We start from the raw sequence: 23518 nt of genomic DNA, 5'->3' as shown, positions 1-23518 counted from the left end.
ACTGTATGTATGTAGGTCTGGTCGGGAGAAAAACACAGAGGTTATTTCATCCCTACAAGCCTGTTTCGCAGATTCCTCTTCAGGGGTTTGAAGAGCAGGGAAACCTGTGAAATAGGCTTTTCAGGTCAGGAAAAAACACAAAAACACATATTCCGCTCTACCTATTGAGCACTTTATAACGGATAAACCATATATAAACTATATATATATATATATATATATATATATATATATATATATATATATATATATATATATATATATATATCCATCCTCTCCCCAGCCACTTCGTCTAGCTCTTCCTGGGGGATCCCGAGGCGTTCCCAGGCCAGCCGGGAGACATAGTCTTCCCAACGTGTCCTGGGTCTTCCCCGTGGCCTCCTACCGGTTGGACGTGCCCTAAACACCTCCCTAGGGAGGCGTTCGGGTGGCATCCTGACCAGATGCCCGAACCACCTCATCTGGCTCCTCTCGATATGAAGGAGCAGCGGCTTTACTTTGAGTTCCTCCCGGATGGCAGAGCTTCTCACCCTATCTCTAAGGGAGAGCCCCGCCACACGGCGGAGGAAACTCATTGCGGCCGCTTGTACCCGTGATCTTATCCTTTCGGTCATGACCCAAAGCTCATGACCATAGGTGAGGATGGGAACATATACGTGCCAACACTGCACTTATAAGTTGTATTATATCAATCAATCAATTATAGCAGTATTGTAGCAGCCAAGAGAAGCCCCAAAGATGTCCACCTATATTATATATATACAAGGTACCAATCCAACTGCCGCCATCGTATTCACTACCGTTGTGTCCTTGGGCAAGACACTTCCCCACCTTCATCCAGCGCCACTCACACTGGTGTATGAATGTGAATGAACGTTTGGTGGTGGTCGGAGAGGCTTGTGGCGTAAATGGGCCGCCACGTTTCTGTCAGTTTGCTCCGGAGTGGCTGTGTCCAAGAATGTAGCTTACCACCGCTAAGGTGAATAATGGGTTCTTAATTCTCAGTTCTCACGGTAAAGCGCTTTGAGTGTCTAGGAAAGCGCTAAATAAATCTAATACGTTATACTAAATATATATACTAAATAAATCTAATACGTTGTACTAATACGTTAACGTTTTTCTAACTAACCTTCTCCTCCCAGCATCAACCCCATCACTGGTCATGTGGAAGAGCCCATGCCCAACCCCATGGACGAGATGACCGAGGAGCAGAAGGAGTACGAAGCCCAAAAGCTTGCCACATTGCTGAACAAGTTGTCAGGGTAAGGAATCTCTTTAGCAAACGTGTAATACTACTGTATCTTCCGGACAATCGGCCACACCAGGTTATAAGGCGCACTACAGATGAGCGGGTCTAGTCAGGTCTATTTTTATACAAAAGGCGCACCAGGTTATAGGCCGCGTTAAAGGAGTTATATTATAATTATTTTATTCTAAATGTAAAAGACTTCTTTGTGGTTCTACATAACATGTAATGGTGTTTTTTTGCTCAAAAAGTTGCATAGAAGATGTTTTACAGACCATCTTCAAGCCGCTTTTTGACAGTCGCTTGAGGATGTGCCGTTTTGTGGTCGGGTCTTACTTACGTGGATCACCTTCGGCAGCGTCCTCTCCCCATCATCTTTGTTGTAGCGGTGTAGCGTGCAAGGACGGGAGTGGAAGAAGTGTCAAAAGATGGCGTTAACTGTTTTAATGACATTCAGACTTTACTTCAATCAATAACGGAGCAGCATCTCCTCACCCATGGCTCACTAGTGCAACAATAACGCCGGAAATGTCTCCGTGAAAAAAAAAACGTCCGACCAGAACACTCTAATAACTAAAGTTCCTTGGGTGAATAATGTAAACTCACTACACCGGTATGTTTTAGCACTTTCATGGCGAGTTTACTGACAGATATAAGTAAGAACTTTACACTAGTTTGTATTAGAAATGGCAACAGCGGAGGATAAATTTCCCGTAACAAGAAGATATAGAAAAAGAAGAAGCTCATCGACTGCAGGTGTCCTCACGGACTACAAAGGTGGAAGCGCGCAAATTTTTAGGACTTATGCAGATCCAAAATACAGATAAGCAGGTACCAGAAGGTAAGAAAAGTTGCTTTTGCATAATATTGCAAAACAAAACGCCAGATAATGTCTTACCTTATACACACACCATTATAATACTCCTAAGTTGAAGCACAGTACAATCCATCAAGCGGTGTGGCTTCATAGCTTACCAAAGTCGTACTAAAACATTTTGATAGATTTTTGAGCCCCGTGTGTAATTTTCTATATTTTCAATGGAACATGTCAAATGTTGGTGTTGTTTACTTGAGTCATATTGCCATCATTTTGCAGTCTACACGTATCTCTTTTCTTTGACTGTCATCTACTGGTCACACTTACCATTACACAATGTACCAAATAAAATAGCTTCAAGGTCGGTATGCTCAACCAAACTTATTCTTTACATCAGGCGCACTATTGAATTTTGAGAAAAATAAGGATTTTAATTGCGCCTTATAGTCTGGAAAATACAGTACCTCTTGCTTTCTCAGCCCTGTATAAACCATTTACTTGCCTAACAAAATTGGTATTGCGACATCCAGTGGACACAATGAAAAGAGCAGTATCTGTCATTTAAAAAGGCAGTTGTTTTTTTTACACTTTGCAAACTTGTTCCGCATATTTCACATCCCTGGTCTGCATGCACACACTGAGGACAAAAAGTCTGCTTTTAAGGACAAATGTATACGTTAGCGTGTAGACGGACAAGAGGCCAAAAACGCATTGAAAGTATGAGTTTTTCGAGCATCCCCTGAAAAAGTTGAGTTGAGTGGGCATACATTTACAAACCCCAAAACCAGTGAAGTTGTCACATTGTGTAAATGGTAAATTAAAAAAGAATTCAATCACTTGCAGATCAGATCCTTTTCAAGTTATATTCAATTGAATAAACTGCAAAGACAAGATATTTACCTTTCGAACTGGAAAACTTTATTTTTTGCCAATATCAGCTCATTTTGAATTTGATGCCTGCAACATGTTTCAAAAAAGTGAGAAAGTTGAGGAATGCTCATCAAACACTTATTTGGAACATCCCATATGTGAACAGGCTAATTGGGAACAGGTGGGTGCCATGATTGGGTATAAAAGCAGCTTCCATGAAATGCTCAGTCATTCCCAAACAAGAATGAGGCGAGTGTCACCAATTTGTGAACAAATGCATGAGCAAATTGTCCAATTTAAGAACAACATTTATCAACCAGCTATTTCAAGGAATTTAGGGATTTCACTATCTAAGGTCTGTAATATCATCAAAAGGTTCAGAGAATCTGGAGAAATCACTGCATGTAACATTGAATGCTCGTGACTTTCGATCCCCCAGGTGGTACTGCATCAAAAAGTATAGGATATCACCCCATGATCTCAGGAACACTTAAGAAAACCACTGCCAGTAACTACAGTTTGTCGCTACATCTGTAAGTGCAGGTTAAAACTCTACTTTACAAAGCAAAAGCCATTTATCAACAACACCCAGAAACGCAGCCGGCTTTGCTGGGCCTGAGCTCATCTATGATGGACTAATGCAAAGTGGAAAAGTATTCTGTGGTCTGACGATTCCACATATCAAATTGTTTTTGGAAACTGTGGACGTTGTGTCCTCTGGACCAAAGAGGAAAAGAATCACCCAGAATTTTCTAGGTGCAAAGTTGAAAAGCCAGCATCTATGATGGTACGGGGGTGTATTAGTGCCCAAAGAATGGGTAACTTACACATCTGGGAAGGCAACATTAATGCTGAAAGGTACATACAGGTTTTGGAGCAACATATGTTGCCATCCAAGCAACGTTATCGTGGACGCCCCTGCTTATTTCAGCAAGACAATGCCAAGCCACGTGTTTTAACAGTGTGGCTTCATAGTAAAACAGTGCAGGTAGTCCAGACCTGTCTCCCATTGAAAATGTGTGGCACATTATGAAGCCTAAAATGGCAGAAGGGAGACTGTTGAACAACTTAGGCTGTACATCAAGCAAGAATTGCAAATAATTCCACCTGAAAAGTTTCAAAAATGTGTCTCCTCAGTTATCAAACGTTTACTGAGTGTTATTAAGAGGAAAGGCCATGCAACACAGTGGTAAAAAGGCCCCCCTGACAACTTTTTTGCAATGTGTTGCTGCCATTAAATTCTAAGTTAAAAAATAAAAATGACCTTTCTCAGTATGAACATTATATATGTTGTATTTGCAGTCTATTCAATTGAATATAAGTTGAAAAGGATTTGCAAATCGTTGTATTCTGTTTGTATTTACGAATTACACAACGTGCCAACCTGACTGGTTTTGGGTTTTGTATCTTAGTTCGGTGGCACTAGAACTATGTCGTATTTTGGTGAAAAGGACTTCAACTTCAGATGTTCCACTCTATTAAAATGTAGAAAGGCTGTTGATCACTCTGCTCACATTTTAACAAGCCAGCATGGAGGCACCTCGCTCTGTATTAGCATTGACCTTTCCTGTGCGAGCATTCAAAAGTCACCAATAAGCTTTGCCCCTTGCCAACCGAGTCGTCCAAGCAGGAATTTTACCTTCTCCGCTTCAATTAGGCCCGCTCGACTTCCAGCACACGGCTGCATTCAGCGGGAGTGAAATGAAAGCCGCGTCGTTATCACGGCGCAAATAATTAAGCCCCACCTAATTGGCCGACAGAGCAAACCTGTCAGGGCAGGTGTCTTTTATGTGCATTGTTGATTTTAATTAGCCCTGCATGTCGTGACTTTATTCTCGTTGGTCTGAGCGGCCAATCAGTGGCCACACGGGGATGAAGGCGGGTTTGGGCGGACGGAGGCCTAACAATTGTTGTCCGAGGGTGCTGCGGTAATGAGGCGCGTGCGCCCCTAAGAGGAAGATTCCTTTCCTTTTCATCCTCAGCCTGATGACTCGGGAAGACCGACTCTCAGGAGATGAGTCAGAGCGCTGAAAGAATGTTGTCTACTAACTGCTTTACAGCTCGCCCAATTAGCACATAGTCTGTGCACCGACCAGCCATTACACCTGCCCGCCTTTCTTTGTGCTGCTCTTGTTAATTGGACAAAGATATTGTTTGTTCTATAGCCACATCTTGTCAGGCTTAATAGGACTAATGATCAGGTACACACCTCCCGCGCAAGCTACTGGGCTACAGCAAAAAAAAAAAAAAAACATCATTAGAGATGTCCAATAATATTGGACTGCCGATATCATCGGCCGATAAATGCTTTAAAATGTAATATCGGAAATTATCGGTATCTGTTTCAGAAAGTAAAATGTATGACATTTTAAAACGCCGCTGTACATAGTACTACACGGACGTAATACAGAGCAGTCATACTTGCCAACCCTCCCGATTTTCCCTGAGGACTCCCGAATTTCAGTGCACCTCCCGAAAATCTCCAGGGGCAACCATTCTCCCGATTTCCACCCGGACAACAATATTGGGGGAGTGCCTTGAAGGCGCTGCCTTTCCATGCCGGCCCATTTACATTATAGCTGCGGCTTTTCACGCACACAAGTGAATGCAAGCATACTTGGTCAACAGCCATACAGGTCACACTGAGGGTGTCCGTACAATCAACTTTAACACTGTCACAAATATGCGCCACACTGTGAACCCACACCAAACAAGAATGACAAACACATTTCGGGAAAACATCCGCACCGTAACACGTCATAAACACAACAGAACAAATCATACTTGCCAACCCTCCCGATTTTCCCGGGAGACTCCCGAATTTCAGCGCCCCTCCCGAAAATCTCCCGGGGCAACCATTCTCCCAAATTTCTCCCGATTTCCACCCAGTCGACAATATTGGAGGCGTGCCTTAAAGGCACTGCCTTTGTGTGCCGGCCCAATCACATATCTGCGGCTTTTTTTGTTTTTAATCATATATATTTTTAGATTAATTTTATATTGGTTTTATTCAGTCATTGGTGGACCTAAGGATATTCGAATATTGTTTTTAATATTATTGTGCAGCACTTTGGAAACATTTATGTTGTTTGAATGTGCTATACAAATAAAGTGGATTGGATCGGATTTTCACACACACAAGTGAATGCAAGGCATACTTGGTCAACAGCCATACAGATCACACTGAGGGTGGCCGTATAAACAACTTTAACACTGTTACAAATATGCGCCAGACTGTGAACCCACACCAAACAAGAATGACAAACACATTTCGGTAGAACATCCGCACCGTAACACGACATAACCGCAACACAACAAATACCCAAAGGCTCTTGCAGCACTAACTATTCTGGGACGCTACAATATACAACCCCGCTACCACCGGGACATGCTAGTTATATCAGGGGTCTCAAACTCACTTGACCTGGAGGCCACTGGACGCAGAGTGCGGGTGAGGCCGGGCCGCAAGAAATTATTTCTTAAAAAAAATGTTGTTGTATAATGTCTAGTTGTATAACGACGTTATAAATTGTATCCCTTGTGCACCGCAACTTTCTCTGTGAAAATAAGACACGTCGGGGTGCACAACAAAGAAATATTGCATCTCCCACTTTTCCTGGAATTGTCTTTGCGCATCACTAACCCTTCTCTTCACTGCAGGCTTTGAAAAAGACATGTTTGGGGTTGTGGAATATATTTGTATTGAGCCGACGCACGGAGAATAATGTTATTTCCGCAATGTGTGTCATTCCGTTTTTTCCTCCCTACAGCAACACGGCGGTCGGCGGATAATACGGTATTTCCTTGAATTTCCGCCGGGGCGCCAATTATTTTAAAACCTCTTCTCACTCCGGCGCTTACCAAAGGCATGCGGAAAAGGCAAGCATGCGCTTAAAAATGTGAGTGTGATGGAAGGATACCATCATGAAAAGCACATTCAATAGTGAATTTTATTTATATAGCGCTTTTTCTCTAGTGACTCAAAGCGCTTTACAAAGTGAAACCCAATATCTAATTTTTACATTTAAACCAGTGTGGGTGGCACTGGGAGCAGGTGGGTAAAGTGTCTTGCTCAAGGACAACGGCAGTGACTAGGATGGCGGAAGTGGGGATCGAACTTGCAACCCTCAAGTTGCTGGCACGGCCGCTATACCGCCAAAAAAAAAAAAACCTTATCATGGTCTTACCTTTACTTATAAATGAAGTCCAAGCGCAGCTCCTACTGATCAAAAGCATCAATAACTTGTTTATAGAAGTCTTCCTTATCTTTCTTCAGTTTTAAAAGTCTCTGTCTCGATGAAGATCTTCCTTTATTACCTCCTGCTTCGATTGAAAGTCCAGTTTAGAAAACTGTTTTATTTTAGATAAGTAATCCTCCATGTTAAAAGTGCAAGCAAGAGGAAAAAATAAACTCACACTGCTCACTGTTGCTGCTTGTTTTCACTTCTTCTGCAGCCGGGTAGTCGCAAGAAGGATCACTATTAGTTTATTAGTTTATTAGTTTATTAAGGATCCCCATTAGTCTACACCGCAGTGGAGACTATTCTTCCTGGGGTCCAGGCAAAAAACATCACACAACCACAGAACAAACGATTAAAATGCAGTACAACATGATCCAATAATAAATTGTCATAATACAAAAATAGCAACAACAAAGAACCAAAAAATACTAATAGATGTTGTTACTTAATAATTTTCATACCAAAGATAAAAATAGCAATATAAAAATAGATATACTGTATACATTTTTGCAAAAATAAAACAAAGAACCAATGGCCTAAAACACATTAGTGTACCAAAGACAAACAATAAGTGACGAAAAAGTATCATTCATCCATTTTCTGCTGCTTATCCCATAATCAATAAAATATTCAATAGTCAATAAAAACAGTCATGACATTAGGTACAATCTAAAATAATCTCTTTACGCAATACTTCTAGCGCCCTCTACCACCAGGAGGCGAAACGAGTTTGACCTGGCGGAAATTCTAGACATGCGCTAATAAAAATAATATTTTGCGAAACGAGGTTGACCCGCCGTTAATCCTGAGCCGGCGGTAATGCTAAGAATGCGCTATTTTTTTTTGCGAAACGAGTTTGACCCGGCAGCAATTCTAGGCAGGCGCATACTATATACCCGGCGGCAATTCAAGGAAATACGGTAGTCGGGAAAGTACCAGGATAGCGAGCGCAAAAAAGTGACGGCTCCCCGAGTGTTATACAAAATATAATTAGTGGTCATCATGTAAGGCAATGCAAATTAAACAGTAAAAAAAACCAAATAACGGTTTGAATTGGTCCAGGTTATCGGGGACTGTAATTACTGAGGGACAGGTGTCGCGGTGCGACTGCAGCCAGGCACTAAGAAAACACTCGTCTCCATGGCAACGTCTCTGTCGCTTTCACTCATTTGCCGCTTTTCCACTAACGCAGGGGTAGGCAACCCAGAATGTTGAAAGAGCCATTTTTGGACCCAAATAAAACAACGCTGTCAAGCGCCGTTCATATAAAACTCGCGGGCCGCACTAACTATAAACTTTCATATTAAGTGGGGGCCGCAAAATAATGTTTCGTGTCTGAGACCCCTGAGTTATATGGAGGGAAAGCGGACGTGACGACGGGCTGTCCTCACTCAGGTCCGGCTGGTAATCAAGAGAAATGTTGTCCCGGGAGATTTTCGAGAGAGGCACTGAAATTCTGGACTCTCCCGGAAAATTAGGGAGGATGGCAAGTAAGATTGGGACCATGATTTATGTCCTCACTTGTTCACACCTCCTCATATGGAAGCTACTTTTCCCTGTTGACGTCTCAAGAAGGGTGCTGTAGATGTAGAAGAACACACACACACAGGAGGTATAATTGGATTAGGATGAAGGGGCAGCCGTGGCTTTGAGGAGATTATCCCTGGGGCTGATCCTGTAATTAAACTGCCACAGGAGAGGAGGGGTCCGAGCGGGTGAGGGGTCGGAGCAAGTGTCCACGGAGGACATGCAAAGCAGAGGTGGGTAGTAACGCGCTACATTTACTCCGTTACATCTACTTGAATAACTTTTGGAATGAATTGTACTTCTAAGAGCAGTTTTAATGCAACATACTTGTATATATTTATGGAAAAAACGCTACTATTACTCCGCTCCTTTTATCTACATTCAGCTTGCTACTCACTACTGATTTTTATCGATCTGTTAATGCACGCTTTGTTTGTTTTGGTTTGTCAGACAGACCTTCAAAGTAGGATCTATCACATGCCTGCGTTTCACCAATCAAATTGATTGATTGATTGATTGATACTTTTATTAGTAGATTGCACAGTTCAGTACATATTCCCTACAATTGACCACTAAATGGTAACACCCGAATAAGTTTTTCAACTTGTTTAAGTCGGGGTCCACGTTAATCAATTCATGGTACAAATATATACTATCAACATAATACAGTCATCACACAAGTTAATCATCATAGTATGTACATTGAATTATTTACATTATTTACAATCCGGGGGGTGGGATGAGGAGCTTAGGTTGATATCAGAACTTCAGTCTTCAACAATTGCATCAACAGAGAAATGTGGACATTGAAACAGTGTAGGTCTTATTTAGTAGGATATGTACAGCCAGCAGAGAACATAGTGAGTTCACATAGCATAAGAACAAGTATATACATTTGAAGTACATTTGAGTTGTTTATAATCCAGGGAGATGGGATCTGAATGGAGGAGGGTATTAGTAAAGTGTTGAAGTTGCCTGGAGGTGTTGTTTTAGAGCGGTTTTGAAGGAGGATAGAGATGCACTTACTTTTACACCTGTTGGGAGTGCATTCCACATTGATGTGGCATAGAAGAGAATGAGTCAAGACCTTTGTTAGATCGGAATCTGGGTTTAACGTGGTTTGTGGAGCTCCCCTTGGTGTTGTGGTTATGGTGGTCATTTACGTTAAGGAAGTAGTTTGACATGTACTTCGGTATCAAGGAGGTGTAGCGGATTTTATAGACTAGGCTCAGTGCAAGTTGTTTTACTCTGTCCTCCACCCTGGTGACGTTTGTCTCCGTTTTACCAATCAAATAGAGCCAGGCGGTCACATGATTAACTGCACACTTTTTAATTTTTTTTTATAAATATCAACATTTACAAACAGTTGAAAATAATAATCAAAGTAAGTACAAAAACAGTATAAAAACCGTAAAAAACAGCGCCAGGTGGTTGTAAATTCAAAGTAATTAAAATAGAATGCAAAAAAAATACATACATAAAATAAACAAAGTGCAAAGCCATAGGCTCACTCAATCTCAGTGAATAACTTTCATTTGGAACACAGCATCATCGTTTTCACAGCTTTTTGGTCGTTAGAGGTAGAGTGTTTTAATGTAGAGTTTTAAATCTTTTTCAAAGGCACAAAAAACATGTCGTTTATTGAGAAACTTACATTTATGAATATAAAACTTAGCCAATAGTATAATGAGCTTGCAAAGGTAAAATTCATTTTCAATTTTTTTTTTTTCAATAAGTGTAAAACCAATTATATATTATTTAATATATATATTAATGTTTTCGTTGCTTAAGAGGTATTCCTGGCTCTGGATTTGTTCATTGCTATTTTTATGTTTTTGTGCATTACTTGTTGCCGTCAGTACTTGAGTAGTTTTTTCACAACATACTTTTTACTTTTAGTCAAGTAAATATTTGGGTGACTTCTCCTTACTTTTACTTGAGTAATACATCTCTAAAGTAACAGTACTCTTACTTAAGTACAATCTCTGGCTACTCTACCCACCTCTGATGCAAACCATCTGCTCCCGGAAGCACTTTAGCTCGAAATAAACCCACATTATGAACGAATCGTCATCCTGTTTGACTTATTGTTTGTGTCCACAGGCAGCGCCTGATCCGTCCCATGGGCGTCAAGCGAGACGGCACGTTAGCGCCCCTCGAAGAAACCCTCCATGTCCCGCATGAAGAGCACACCTCCGGTTCGGACACTGACTAGTAAGAGCACTTTGCTTCATGCCCACATTTTGAGGTGGGGGTGGTGGAGAAAACACAAAACACCCCCGCCCTGCTACCAAAGCTTTGTCACACTTCAAGTGCTGGATCTTTCAGACAAGGTGGGTTTTTTTTAATTAGATGACGCAGTTGAGCTGAACAAGGGTCTCTTCCCAAATGTTGATTTCTCAATGGACACTTACTTGGTTTTAAAGACAATTTTTACTCGCCTCGACATTTTTTTTTTTTCCGTTTCAAAATAATCCCACTTTTTCCACAAAACGGAGCAACGTCGGGAATATCACGACTCAATCGGAATGTTCCGTGCTCGCCCGTAGGCTGACCGCCATCACGGAGGGCGCGGGGTCGCACATACTTTATTTATTTATCCCGCAATGAAAACAATTTATTTATTTCTCCCACAATGGGGAAGCAACATCGTTTCTGTAAATTGCTATTAGTCCCAAAATTGAGGATTTTTTTTTTTCAAAAGGACATTTCCACGAGGCTTAGTGTGACTTGTGCAAGCTGGGCGGGGGTTCCAGCCACAGCTAGCGTCCCCCCTCCATTCCCCCCACTCTCGGGCTCGGCCGTGACTCATAGCGGTTTTTAAGACGGACTTCGCCGAAGCCTCACTTTTGCACCTTTCATTCGACACATTCCTAAGTTAGTGGTTTCTTCAACAACCGTCGTCCGGCCATGTTAGATTGCGTACACACCACGCGTTAATACAAGTGGGACAAAGGTATGGTGTTTTGTCATCAAGCAGCATCACCGCGTGAGCCGTATGTTGGAGCTGTGAAAAAAATGATATAGAAGTAACAGAAAACACTTTAGGCCATGAAGTTTGAGGATAATACAACCACTTATTAAATCCAAAGGCCTAAAACACTGTTCTACATTCCTTCCTCCTTCAGTTCATACTGCATGTCATTTAGCGCTCTGTATTTGGTAAGTACTTGATGTCTTTTCAGGGGGGGGGGGGAATGTGTTCCTTTTGCACTTTGACATAATGTAATTGTCACTGTATTTATGTAGTGAAGTTATCACCGGGGGGGGGAGAGTACAATAAAGTGTTTATTAAAGGTTGTCAGTGTTTCCCCCCAGAAAATGTGTTAGTTAAGGTGGTGACTCTCCAGAGGGGGCGGGTGGGTGTATGGATCGTTCTAACTCGGCCTGTCGCCATCACGTCTCTACCTCGTTGCTGCTGCCTCTGCCCAGGGGGGGGCTATAGACTACAGACTGTGGTGAAGTAGGCCGGCTTCGTCGCGTGAAGAAGCCTACAACTTTTGGTTGTTTTATGCTCCATTTGCTGAATGACGATATATGACAGGGGTGCCCATTACGTCGATCGCGAGCTACCAGTCGACCGCGGGGGGTGTGTCAATCGATCTCCAGCCAGGCTTTTAAAAAAAATAGACCTAAAAATTAATGATCATCAATCTTCACCAAGACGTCACTTAAATGACATTCACGGTACCGGAGGGTCTTGTGAGATGACGCTGGCTGCTGCAAGATCATTATTATTAAAAATGACCGAGAGGAAGGCGAGAAACACTTTTTATTTCAACAGACTCTCGCGCCGTACCTTCCGTCAAAACTCTAAAGGCCGACTGCACATTTCCTATCTTCACAATAAAAGCCCTGCTTCATGATGCCTGCGCTAACTAAACACAGAGTCTCGGAAAACTGGCGTGCACAAGCGATCCCTCAGAAAGCTGGCGTGCACATCACTTGTGCACGCCAGCTTTCCGAGACTCTAATTTTGTTAGCGCAGGCAGCATGAAGCAGGGCTTTTATTGTGAAGATAGGAAATGTGCAGTCGGCCTTTAGAGTTTTGACGGAAGGGACGGCGCGAAAGTCTGTTGAAATAAAAAGTGTTTCTCGCCTTCCTCTCGGTCATTTTTCATAATAATGAACTGGCAGCAGCCAGCGTCATCTCACAAGACCCTCGGGTGCCGTGAATGTCAATCAAGCAAGCTACGGAATTTGCCGCCAATGTTTTTCTTGTAAAGTGTATGGAAGCTGGATGAATTAGATGCCAAAAACCAACCACTTTCATGTGGTATTGTACAGAAAGGACAACTTTTTTTCTCCTCCATTTGAAAATGTGGGCGTTATCATCATTACTGTCTGATTCCAATCAATGCAAGTCATCAGAATCAGGTAATACACCAACTTATATTCTTGTCTTTGTGAAAGAAAGACATCTATATGTGTTACACATGCTTGTATTATCATTAAACACATTTAACTTGTTTACAAAAATGTCTCTTTCATAAATAAATAAATATAAATGATATATATAAATGAGGTAGATCCCCTCGAGTTGGTCAATTGAAAAGTAGCTCGCCTGCAGAAAAAGTATGGGCACCCCTGATATATGATATACATCGCAATATTTTTTTCCGTAAAGTAAAAACAAAACAGTCCTAGTTACCTGAGGTACTAAAATAATGACTTACAAAATCAAATGAATGACTTACTGTAAGTAAGCGTTTGCAATAAGCGTTTGAAAAAAAGAGTTAAAAGTGGGGCCACATGCTGACATATATATGTTCAACTCCATCCATCCATTTCCTACCGTTAGTCCCTTTTGGGGTCTCTGCTTAATTTATTACAGCATTGGGGAAGCCTGTAGTTGATTTTTTATCATGTAAATGTTATATTTGTATCAACATGTGATAGCAGGGACCCTGCCATTCAAAACTAGGCTGCTACATTAACAATTATTAATGTAACTATGGCTGAACAAATAGTAAAATAGCAATAGGAGAGATTATTCATCCCTGAACACCATGGAGTTCATGTAGGCTTTATGTTGCAGTTACATTATTATATCAACTATCGGAGACAGCTTCAGGAAACTCATTTAACATAATGTCCTTTTTTGCTGCTTCAACACACCTCAATCAACACAGAAAAAAGTTAAGTGAAATAACTTGTTTTTTAATTGTAAGTCAATATTGATTTAGCCTTCACCTAAAGGACTGCGAGCGAGCTGAGCTGCCGCTTGTTTCTAGAAGGTGAACGGGCTCATAGTGATGTTACTAGTAGTTGACTGGGAGGTGTTTATTATCATTTGGGGAGTGTCCGCTGCCTTATCTGCTAAAAAAACCTTTCTGCTCGCTCCAGGTTACATGTGCTCTGAATACGCACTGCTGATTGGCTGTTACCGCTCTGCGTGTAACCAATCAGATGGTTCTGTGGGTGGGACAATGCTGAGTGCTGGAGAGACATACTGGCAGACGTAGAACTAAGCAGAGCAGCTTGTTAAGACTTTTTTTTTTGGTTAAGACTTAAGTTTAGGCGGGGGCTCTTTCTCTGTTGCGCTGCGGGAAACCCTGGTTGTCTTTTTGGATGAACGACTTTGTAGTAGGGTCGTACTTTATACCGGTGTTAGTAGATAGATAGATAGATAGTACTTTATTGATTCCTTCAGGAGAGTTCCTTCAGGAAAATTTAAATTCCAGCAGCAGTGTACATAGTTGAGATCAATTTAAAAATTAAAAATAAAATATAAAAAAAAGTAAATAATGGGGGTTTAAAAGGAAACAAAATGGAGAAATATTACAAAAAGAATAAAAACAATGGGAATAACAATATAACAGTAAAATAAGAATATAACAAGACAAAGTAGGCAGTAGTGACCATGTTATGAAAAAGTATATAGTATAGTACCGCGATTACTAATGAATCATATCCGGTACTCTAAAAAGTCCCGGTCCCCCAAGCCCCCGTCGTGTCATTGCTGGTTTTACGAGCAGAGAAGCATGTTCGGCAGCGCGTACGCACAGAGTACTTACAAGCAGACACGGGGTGTAGACAGAAAAGGGACAAAGGATGCATTTTGGCGTAAAAAGTAAAGGTAAGGGTGAAATTCCATCCATCCATCTTCTTCCGCTTATCAGAGGTTGGGGTCGCGGGGGCAGCAGCCTAAGCAGGGAAGCTCAGACTTTCCTCTCCCCAGCCACTTCGTCCAGCTCTTCCTGAGGGGATCTCGAGGCGTTCCCAGGCCAGCTGGGAGACATAGTCTTCCCAACGTGTCCTGGGTCTTCCCCGTGGCCTCCTACCGGTTGGACTTGCCCTAATAAGCACCTCCCTAGGTAGGCGTTCGGGTGGCATCCTGACCAGATGCCCGAACCACCTCATCAGTCTCCTCTCCTTGTGAAGTTATAACACTGAAATGCCTTCAGGAAGAGGTGCTTTATGACAGCCGCAGTATTTTAGCGACTTCTAAATCACTAATCCTGGGCTCCGTTGGGACAAATAAGGTAAGTTTCTTCCAAGTATTACTATCACTGGAGGATGAGGAATAGCTAAACATGCTTCCCGACACACCGTATCTTACCGGCGTCACGATGCAAATAAAACGCCATTGGTGGATCTACACCTAACATCCACTGTAATGATACCAAGTACAGGAGCGTATATATTCGATACTATGATTACATCGATCTTTTTTTGCATTTTTAAAAAATGTATGTGTTAATAAACTCAGGAAATACTTCCCTGGACACATGAGGACTTTGAATATGACCAATATATGTAGGGGCGGGTAGCGCGGCCGCGCCAGTAAACCTGAGGGTAGCCTCTTGACATCCAAATCGCTGCCGTTGTGTCCTTTGGCAGGACACTTCGCCCTTGCCGCTCTCACTGGTGAATGAATGATAGTTGGTGGTCGCTTCCGTCGGTCTACCCCAGGGCAGGTGTGGCTACAAATGTAGCTTACCACCAGCAGGTGTGAATGAATGATGGGTTCCCACTTCTTTGTGAGCGCTTTGAGTATCGAATAATAAAAAAGCTCGATATAAAATCTAATGAAGTGAAGTGAATTATATTTATATAGCGCTTTTTCTCTAGTGACTCAAAGCGCTTTACATAGTGAAACCCAATATCTAAGTTACATTTAAACCAGTGTGGGTGGCACTGGGAGCAGGTGGGTAAAGTGTCTTGCCCAAGGACACAACGGCAGTGACTAGGGTGACGGAAGCGGGAATCGAACCTGCAACCCTCAAGTTGCTAGCACTGCCGCTCTACCAACCGAGCTATGCCGCCCCATTATTATTATGTATAATCCTGTAACTACTTGGTATCCATCCATCCATCCATCTATCCATCCATCCATTTCCTACCGCTTATTCCCTTTTTGGGGGCGCTGGCGCCTATCTCAGCTACAATCGGGCGGAAGGCGGGGTACACGCGGACAAGTCGCCATCTCATCGCAGGGCCAACACAGATAGACAGACAACATTCACACACTAGGGCCAATTTAGTGTTGCCAATCAACCTATCCCCAGGTGCATGTCTTTGGAAGTGGGAAGAAGCCGGAGTACCCGGAGGGAACCCACGCATTCACGGGGAGAACATGCAAACTCCACGAAGAAAGATCCCGGGCCTGGATTTGAACCCAGGACTGCAGGAACTTTTTATTGTGAGGCAGACGCACTAACCCCTCTTCCACCGTGAAGCCCTACTTGGTATCGGATCGATACCTAAATCTGTGGTATCATCCAAAACTAATACGTGATTATTACATTTTAACAGAAGTGTAGATAGAACATGTTAAAACTGATATGAACAAGTAGATGAATAATTCATTTGCTACCACTTGTCCTTAATAATGTAGACAAAATAATAGGTGGATAACCGACACAATATGTTACGGCATACGGTTGTGTTCATAAGTTTACATACCCTGGGAGAATTTATGATTTCTTGGCCGAGTCGCCAGAAGAAAGCCATTTCTGCGCAAATTTCACAAAGAATGCCGCTTCCATTACGCCAAACAGCACAGAGACAAGCCTCAAAACTTCTGGTACAAAGTCATTTGGAGTGCCATAGCTCGGTAATCGAACCTGCAACCCTCAAGTTGCTGGCACGGCCACTCTACCAACCGGCATAGCTCGGTTGGTAGAGTGGCCGTGCCAGCAACTTGAGGGTTGCAGGTTCGATTACCGCTTCCGCCATTCTAGTCACTGCCGTTGTGTCCTTGGGCAAGACACTTTACCCACCTGCTCCCAGTGCCACCCACACTGGTTTAAATGTAACTTAGATATTGGGTTTCACTATGTAAAGCGCTTTGAGTCACTAGAGAAAAGCGCTATATAAATATAATTCACACACTTCACATCAATCCATCCATTTTCTACCGCTTATTCCCTTTTGGGGTTGCGGGGGGCGCTGGTGCCTATCTCAGTTACAATCGGGCGGAAGGCGGGGTACACCCTGGACAAGTCGCCACCTCATCGCAGGGCCAACACAGATAGACGGACAACATTCATACTCACATTCACACACTAGGGCCAATTTAGTGTCACCAATCCACCTACCCCCAGGTGCATGTCTTTGGAAGTGGGAGGCAGCTCACGCATTCACGGGAAGGACATGCAAACTCCACACAGAAAGACCCCGAGCCTGGGATTGAACCCAGGACTACTCAGGACTTTCATATTGTGAGGCAGACACACTAACCCCTCTGCCACCATGAAGCCTCATTTGGAGTGATGAGACCAAAATTTAACTTTTTGGTCACTCGACCATGCAGCCCATTTTTCTTCAAGTGCCTCCTTATAGACTCCCTTTTTAGACCAGTTGATCTGCCCTTCCACTCTCCCTTGTGGAAGGGGTCCGGTCCGATCCGGTGGCCATGTACTGCTCGCCTGTGTATCGGCTGGGGACATCTCTGCGCTGCTGATCCGCCTCCGCTTGGGATGGTTTCCTGCTGGCTCCGCTGTGAACGGGACTCTCGCTGCTGTGTTGGATCCGCTTTGGACTGGACTCTCGCGACTGTGTTGGATCCATTGTGGATTGAACTTTCACAGTATCATGTTAGACCCGCTCGACATCCATTGCTTTCCTCCTCTCTAAGGTTCTCATAGTCATCATTGTCACCGACGTCCCACTGGGTGTGAGTTTTCCTTGCCCTTATGTGGGCCTACCGAGGATGTGGTAGTGGTTTGTGCAGCCCTTTGAGACACTAGTGATTTAGGGCTATATAAGTAAACATTGATTGATTGATTGTGCATCTTGAAACAGCCACACCACATTTGTTCAGAGAGTCCTGTATTTCAGTGGAAGTTATTTGTGTATTTTTTTTTTTTTTGTGTGGCATTTGTGGCTGAAATCTTTGCCGGTCTACCTGAATCAGGGTTTGAACACTCAATTCCTTGGATATCTTTTTATACCCCTTTCCTGTTTTATGCAGTTCAATTACTTTTTCTGGCAGATCCTTTGACAATTATTTTGCCTTCCCCATGACTCAGAATCCAGAAACATCCGTGCAGCACTGGATGAAAGATGCAATAGTCTATCACAGGGGTCACCAACGCGGTGCCCAGGTCGCCCGTAAGGACCAGATGAGTCGCCCGCTGGCCTGTTCTAAAAATAGCTCAAATAGCAGCACTTACCAGTGAGCTGCCTCTATTTTTTAAATTGTATTTATTTACTAGCAAGCTGGTCTCAATTTGCTCGACATATTTAATTTTAAAAGAGACAAAACTCATAGAATTTGAAAAATCCAAGAAAATATTTTAAAGATTTGGTCTTCACTTGTTTAAATAAATTCATTTATGTTTTACTTTGCTTCTTATAACTTTCAGAAAGAAAATTTTAGAGAAAAAATACAACCTTAAAAATGATTTTAGGATTTTTAAACCTATACGTTTTCACCTTTTAAATTCCTTCCTCTTCTTTCCTGACAATTTAAATCAATGTTCAAGTAAATGTATTTGTTTTATTGTAAAAAATTAGACATACATTTTAATTTAATTCTTCATTTTAGCTTCTGTTTTTTCGACGAAAAATATTCGTGAAATATTTCTTCAAACTTATGATTACAATTCAAAAAAATATTTTTGGCAAATCTAAAAAATCTTTAGAACCAAATGTAAATCTTATTTCAAAGTATTTCAAAGAAATAATCATTTGCTTTGTTAGAAATATAGCTTGGTCCAATTTGTTATATATTCTAACAAAGTGCAGATTGGATTTTAACCTATTTAAAACATGTCATCTAAAATTAATCTTAATCAGGAAAAATTACGAATTAGCTATTTTGAATTTTAAAGTCAAAATTGAAGATAAACTATGTTTCAAAATTTAGTTTTCATTTTTTCCCCCGTTTTCTGCTCTTTTAAACCGTTCAATTAAGTGTTTTTTTCATCATTTATTCTCTACAAAAACCCTTCCGTAAAAGGAAAAAAATGTACGACGGAATGGCAGACAGAAATACCCATTTTTTTAATATATATATATATATGTATAGATTTAGTTATTAAAGGTAAATTGAGCAAATTGGCTATTTCTGGCTATTTATTTAAGTGTGTATCAAACTGGTAGCCCTTCGCATTAATCAGTACCCAAGAAGTAGCTCTTGGTTTCAAAAAGGTTGGTGAAGCCCAGAAACTCACCGACCTTTTATACGCACACATTAATTGCAAACAAACAGGTCACAGGTGAGGATTGAAACCTCGATTAGCCATTCAAACCTGTTTGTGTCAACTTTTGTGCATGTTATCAGATAGGGGTCATTTGGGTACTTTCTTTTGTCATTTTAAATTAAAAAGAGTAAACACAGTTGTGTCCAAAGACATGTATCTGGGGATAGGTTGGTTGGCAACACTAAATTGGCTCCTAGTGTGTGAATGTTGTCTATCTGTGTTGGCCCTGTGATGAGGTGGCGACTTGTCCAGGGTGTATGATGCCTTCCGCACGATTGTAGCTGAGATAGGCTCGATAGCTTCACGCAACCATTTAAGCATGAGTGGAAGAGAGGTTTTTGTGTTAATTTAAAGTTAAAGTACCAATGATTGTCACACACATACTAGATGTGGCAAAATTATTTTCTGCATTTGACCCATCACCCTTGATCAGCCCCTGGGAGGTGAGGGGAGCAGTGAGCAGCAGCGGTGCCGCGTCCAGGAATCATTTATGGTGATTTAACCCCCAATTCCAACTCTTAATGCTGAGTGCCTATCAGGGAGGTAATGGGTCCCATTTTTATAGTCTTTGGTACGACTTGGCGGGGTTTGAACTCACGACCTACCGATCTCAGGGCGGACACTCTAACCAAGCATTCATATTCTCTGAAGAATGGCCAAAAAATCCTATGTAAACGTATGAGCATGACTGTATGTCAACAGACTAATTAGGAGCCTTTATGTTTGCTACTAAAAGACAAGTTGTCTTGTATGTTCACAATTTCATTTAAGGACAAACTTGTACCCTAAGATGTTTTGTTAAAAATAAAGCCAATAATGACATTTTTGTTGGTCCCCTTTATTTAGAAAAGTATGGATATACATTTTGGTACCAAAATATTGGTATTGGGACAACAGTAGGGGTGTAACGGTACGTGTATTTGTATTGAACCATTTCGGTGCGGGGGTTCGGTTCGGAGGTGTACCGTACGAGTTTCCACACGGACATATTAGGTAGTGCACCGCATGTTGTGTGAACAATGCAGAGCGAGGCAGAACAAACGGCAGGCTAGCAGCGACCGGGCTAGGACAACATGCAAAAGCCAGAACTGGAAGACCCTCCTGCCTCGTTAAAGGGGAACATTATCAGCAGACCTATGTAAGCGTCAATATATACCTTGATGGGGCAGAAAAAAGACCATCTATTTTTTTAACCGATTTCCGAACTCTAAATGGGTGAATTTTGGCGAATTAAACGCCTTTCCGTTTATCGCGCTGGGAGCGATGACGTCAGAATGTGACGTCACCGAGGTAACACACCCGCCATTTTCATTTTCAACACATTACAAACACCGGGTCTCAGCTCTGTTATTTTCCGTTTTTTTGACTATTTTTTGGAACCTTGGAGACATCATGCCTCGATGGTGTGTTGTCGGAGGGTGTAACAACACTAACAGGGAGGGATTCAAGTTGCACCACTGGCCCGAAGATGCGAAAGTGTCTGCCGCCAGACCCCCATTGAATGTGCCAAAGTGTCTCTACATTTGACCGGCGATGCTAAGGCAGACATGGCACAGAGATGTATGGATAACCTGCAGATGCATTTGCAACGATAGTCAAGGAAATCACAAAGGTGAGTTTTGTTGATGTTGACTGCCAGCTAATCGATGCTAACATGCTACGCTAATCGATGCTCACGTGCTATTTACCGGCGGTGCTAAAGAGAGATGTATGGATAACCTGTAGATGCATTTGCAACTATATTACGTTTCCTTCCACCCACATTTAATGCGAAACAAACACTTACCAATCGACGTATTTAAGTTGCTCCAGTGTCAAAAGATGCGAAAGTCCTGATCGTTTGGTCCGCACATTTTACCGGCGATGCTAAAGCAGCTATTCGGCCATGCTATGGCTATGAATAGCGTCAATAGCTATTCGCTCAATAGCTTCAGTTTCTTCTTCAATATTTTCATACTCCAACCATCTTTTTCAATACATGCGTAATCTGTTGAATCGCTTAAGTCGCTGAAATCCGAGCTAATGTCGCTATATCTTGCTGTGCTATTCCCATTGTTTGTTTACATTGGCAGCACTGTATGACGTCACAGGGAAATGAATAGTCGCATCGCAAATAGCGAAAATCAAGCACTTTAAAGCTTTATTTAGGGATATTCCGAGACCGGTAAAATTTAGAAAAAAAATTCAAAAAATACAACAAGCCACTGAGAACTGATTTTTATTGTTTTTAACCCTTTTGAAATTGTGATAATGTTCCCCTTTAACATTTCCCCTTTGGGAACACTTTGGCTGTGCGGTTTTTGATTGATTGATTGATTGATACTTTTATTAGTAGATTGCACAGTACAGTACATATTCCGTACAATTGACCACTAAATGGTAACACCCCAATAAGTTTTTCAACTTGTTTAAGTCGGGGTCCACGTTAATCAATTCATGGTAGAGGTGCGATACAACAATGGAGGACGGAGGTTTGCCGACATTGTTCAGAGGAAGTAGGGTACGCTTTTGCCAACACGTCAAACATGCTAACCCCTTTGAAGCGGCACCACCGCATTCAAGCAGCCTCTCCTCGGCGAGTCAGGCAGGGCTGAAGCAATAACAAATGTTTTTATAGCAGCAGATTTAAGACCAGCCATCCATCCATTTCCTACCGCTTGTCCCAATCGGGGTCCCAGGGGGTTGCTGTATATCAGGGGTGCCCATTATGTTGATCGCGGAGGGTCTGCCAGTCGATCGCAAACCAAGCATTAGAGAAATAAACCTAAAAATTGGTGATCCTCAATCTTTAGTACGACGTCACTTTCGTCATTTGATTGACATTCACGGCACCCGAGGGTCTTCTGAGATGACGATGGCTGCTGCGAGATCATTATGAAGAAAACATGGCCGAGAGGAGGGCGAGAAACACTTTTTATTTCAACAGACTCTCGCGCCGTACCTGCTGTCAAAACCCTAAAGACAGACTGCACAGTTGCTCTCTTCACAATAAAAGCCCTGCTTCATCCTGCCTGCGCTAACAAAATAAGAGTCTCAGAAAGCTAGCGAGCTACGGAGTTTGCCGCCAATGTATTTCCTGCAAAATGTATAAAAACGAGTATGGAAGCTGGACAAATAAGATGCCAAAAACTAACCACTTTCATGCGGTATCGGACAGAAAGGAGGACTTTTTTTCTCCTCCGTTCGAAAACGTGGACGTTATCGGCACTACAGTCTGATTCCAATCAAATTTAGGTAATACACCAACTTATATTCTTGTCTTCATGAAACAAAGGAAACTATATGTGTTAAACATGCTTGTGTTATCATTAAACACCTTCAACGTGTTAACAAAAACGTCTCTTTCATAAATAATTAAATATAAATTATATATATGAAAAAGGTAGATTCTTTCGACTTGGTCAATTGAAAAGTAGCTTGTCTTCAGAAAAAGTGTGGGCACCCCTGCTGTATTGCATTAAAAACTAGATTTTGACCCACCCTCAAAATACAACTGCGGTCATCTGGAAGGCCCAGCGGAGACTCCATTTCCTGAGGGTGCTGAGGAAAAACAGACTGGAGAGGCAGCTGATGGTGACCTTCTATCGCTCGGCTGTCGAGAGCCTGCTGACGTACTGCATAACAGTGTGGTACGCCAGCTGCACTGAAGCAGACAAACAGGTGATTCAGAGGGTCATAAAGTCTGCACAAAAAATCATCGGCTGTCCCCTGCCCTCCCTAAAGGACTTACACAACTCCCGTTGCCTCAACATAGCAAAAAACATTACCAAGGACAGCACACACCCTGGCTTCCACCTGTTCGACTTGCTACCATCAGGCAGGCGCTACAGGTGGCATCAGAGCCAGAACAAACAGGCTCAGAGACAGCTTCTTTCCCAAAGCTGTCACCATGTTGAACTCTAACTTATAATAATAATAATTCACCTCTATACAATATAAGGCCCTAATACCCTACTGTGCAATACTACCCTTCCAGTGCAATACGTCCGTCACTGATTGTTATTTATTACTTCGGTACTCCTGTCTTGTTCCGTATATTGTACAGTATTTGTATTTTGTACTTCTATATCCATCCATTTTTTACCGCTTATTCCCTTTTGAGGTCGCGGGGGGCGCTGGCGCCTATCTCAGTTACAATCGGGCGGAAGGCAGTGTACACCCTGGA

General features: G+C 42.2%; 1 protein-coding gene across 1 annotated transcript in view; it reads left to right on the top strand.

Annotated features, from left to right (window-relative positions):
• Positions 1-11987, top strand: part of ric8b (RIC8 guanine nucleotide exchange factor B) — a 29013-nt gene extending 17026 nt beyond the window's left edge. The window contains exons 9-10 of the mRNA XM_061894245.1: positions 1143-1262; positions 10805-11987. Coding sequence (XP_061750229.1) covers positions 1143-1262; positions 10805-10916 — 232 coding nt within the window. The 3' untranslated portion in view covers positions 10917-11987. The remainder of the gene's footprint in view (positions 1-1142; positions 1263-10804) is intronic.
• The last annotated feature ends 11531 nt before the right edge of the window (positions 11988-23518 follow it).

The sequence above is a fragment of the Nerophis ophidion genome, linkage group LG03 (genome assembly GCF_033978795.1).
Source record: "Nerophis ophidion isolate RoL-2023_Sa linkage group LG03, RoL_Noph_v1.0, whole genome shotgun sequence".
Taxonomy (NCBI): Eukaryota; Metazoa; Chordata; class Actinopteri; order Syngnathiformes; family Syngnathidae; genus Nerophis; species Nerophis ophidion.
Note: the sequence above shows the minus strand (reverse complement) of the source record. Positions and strands in the feature narration are given on the sequence as shown.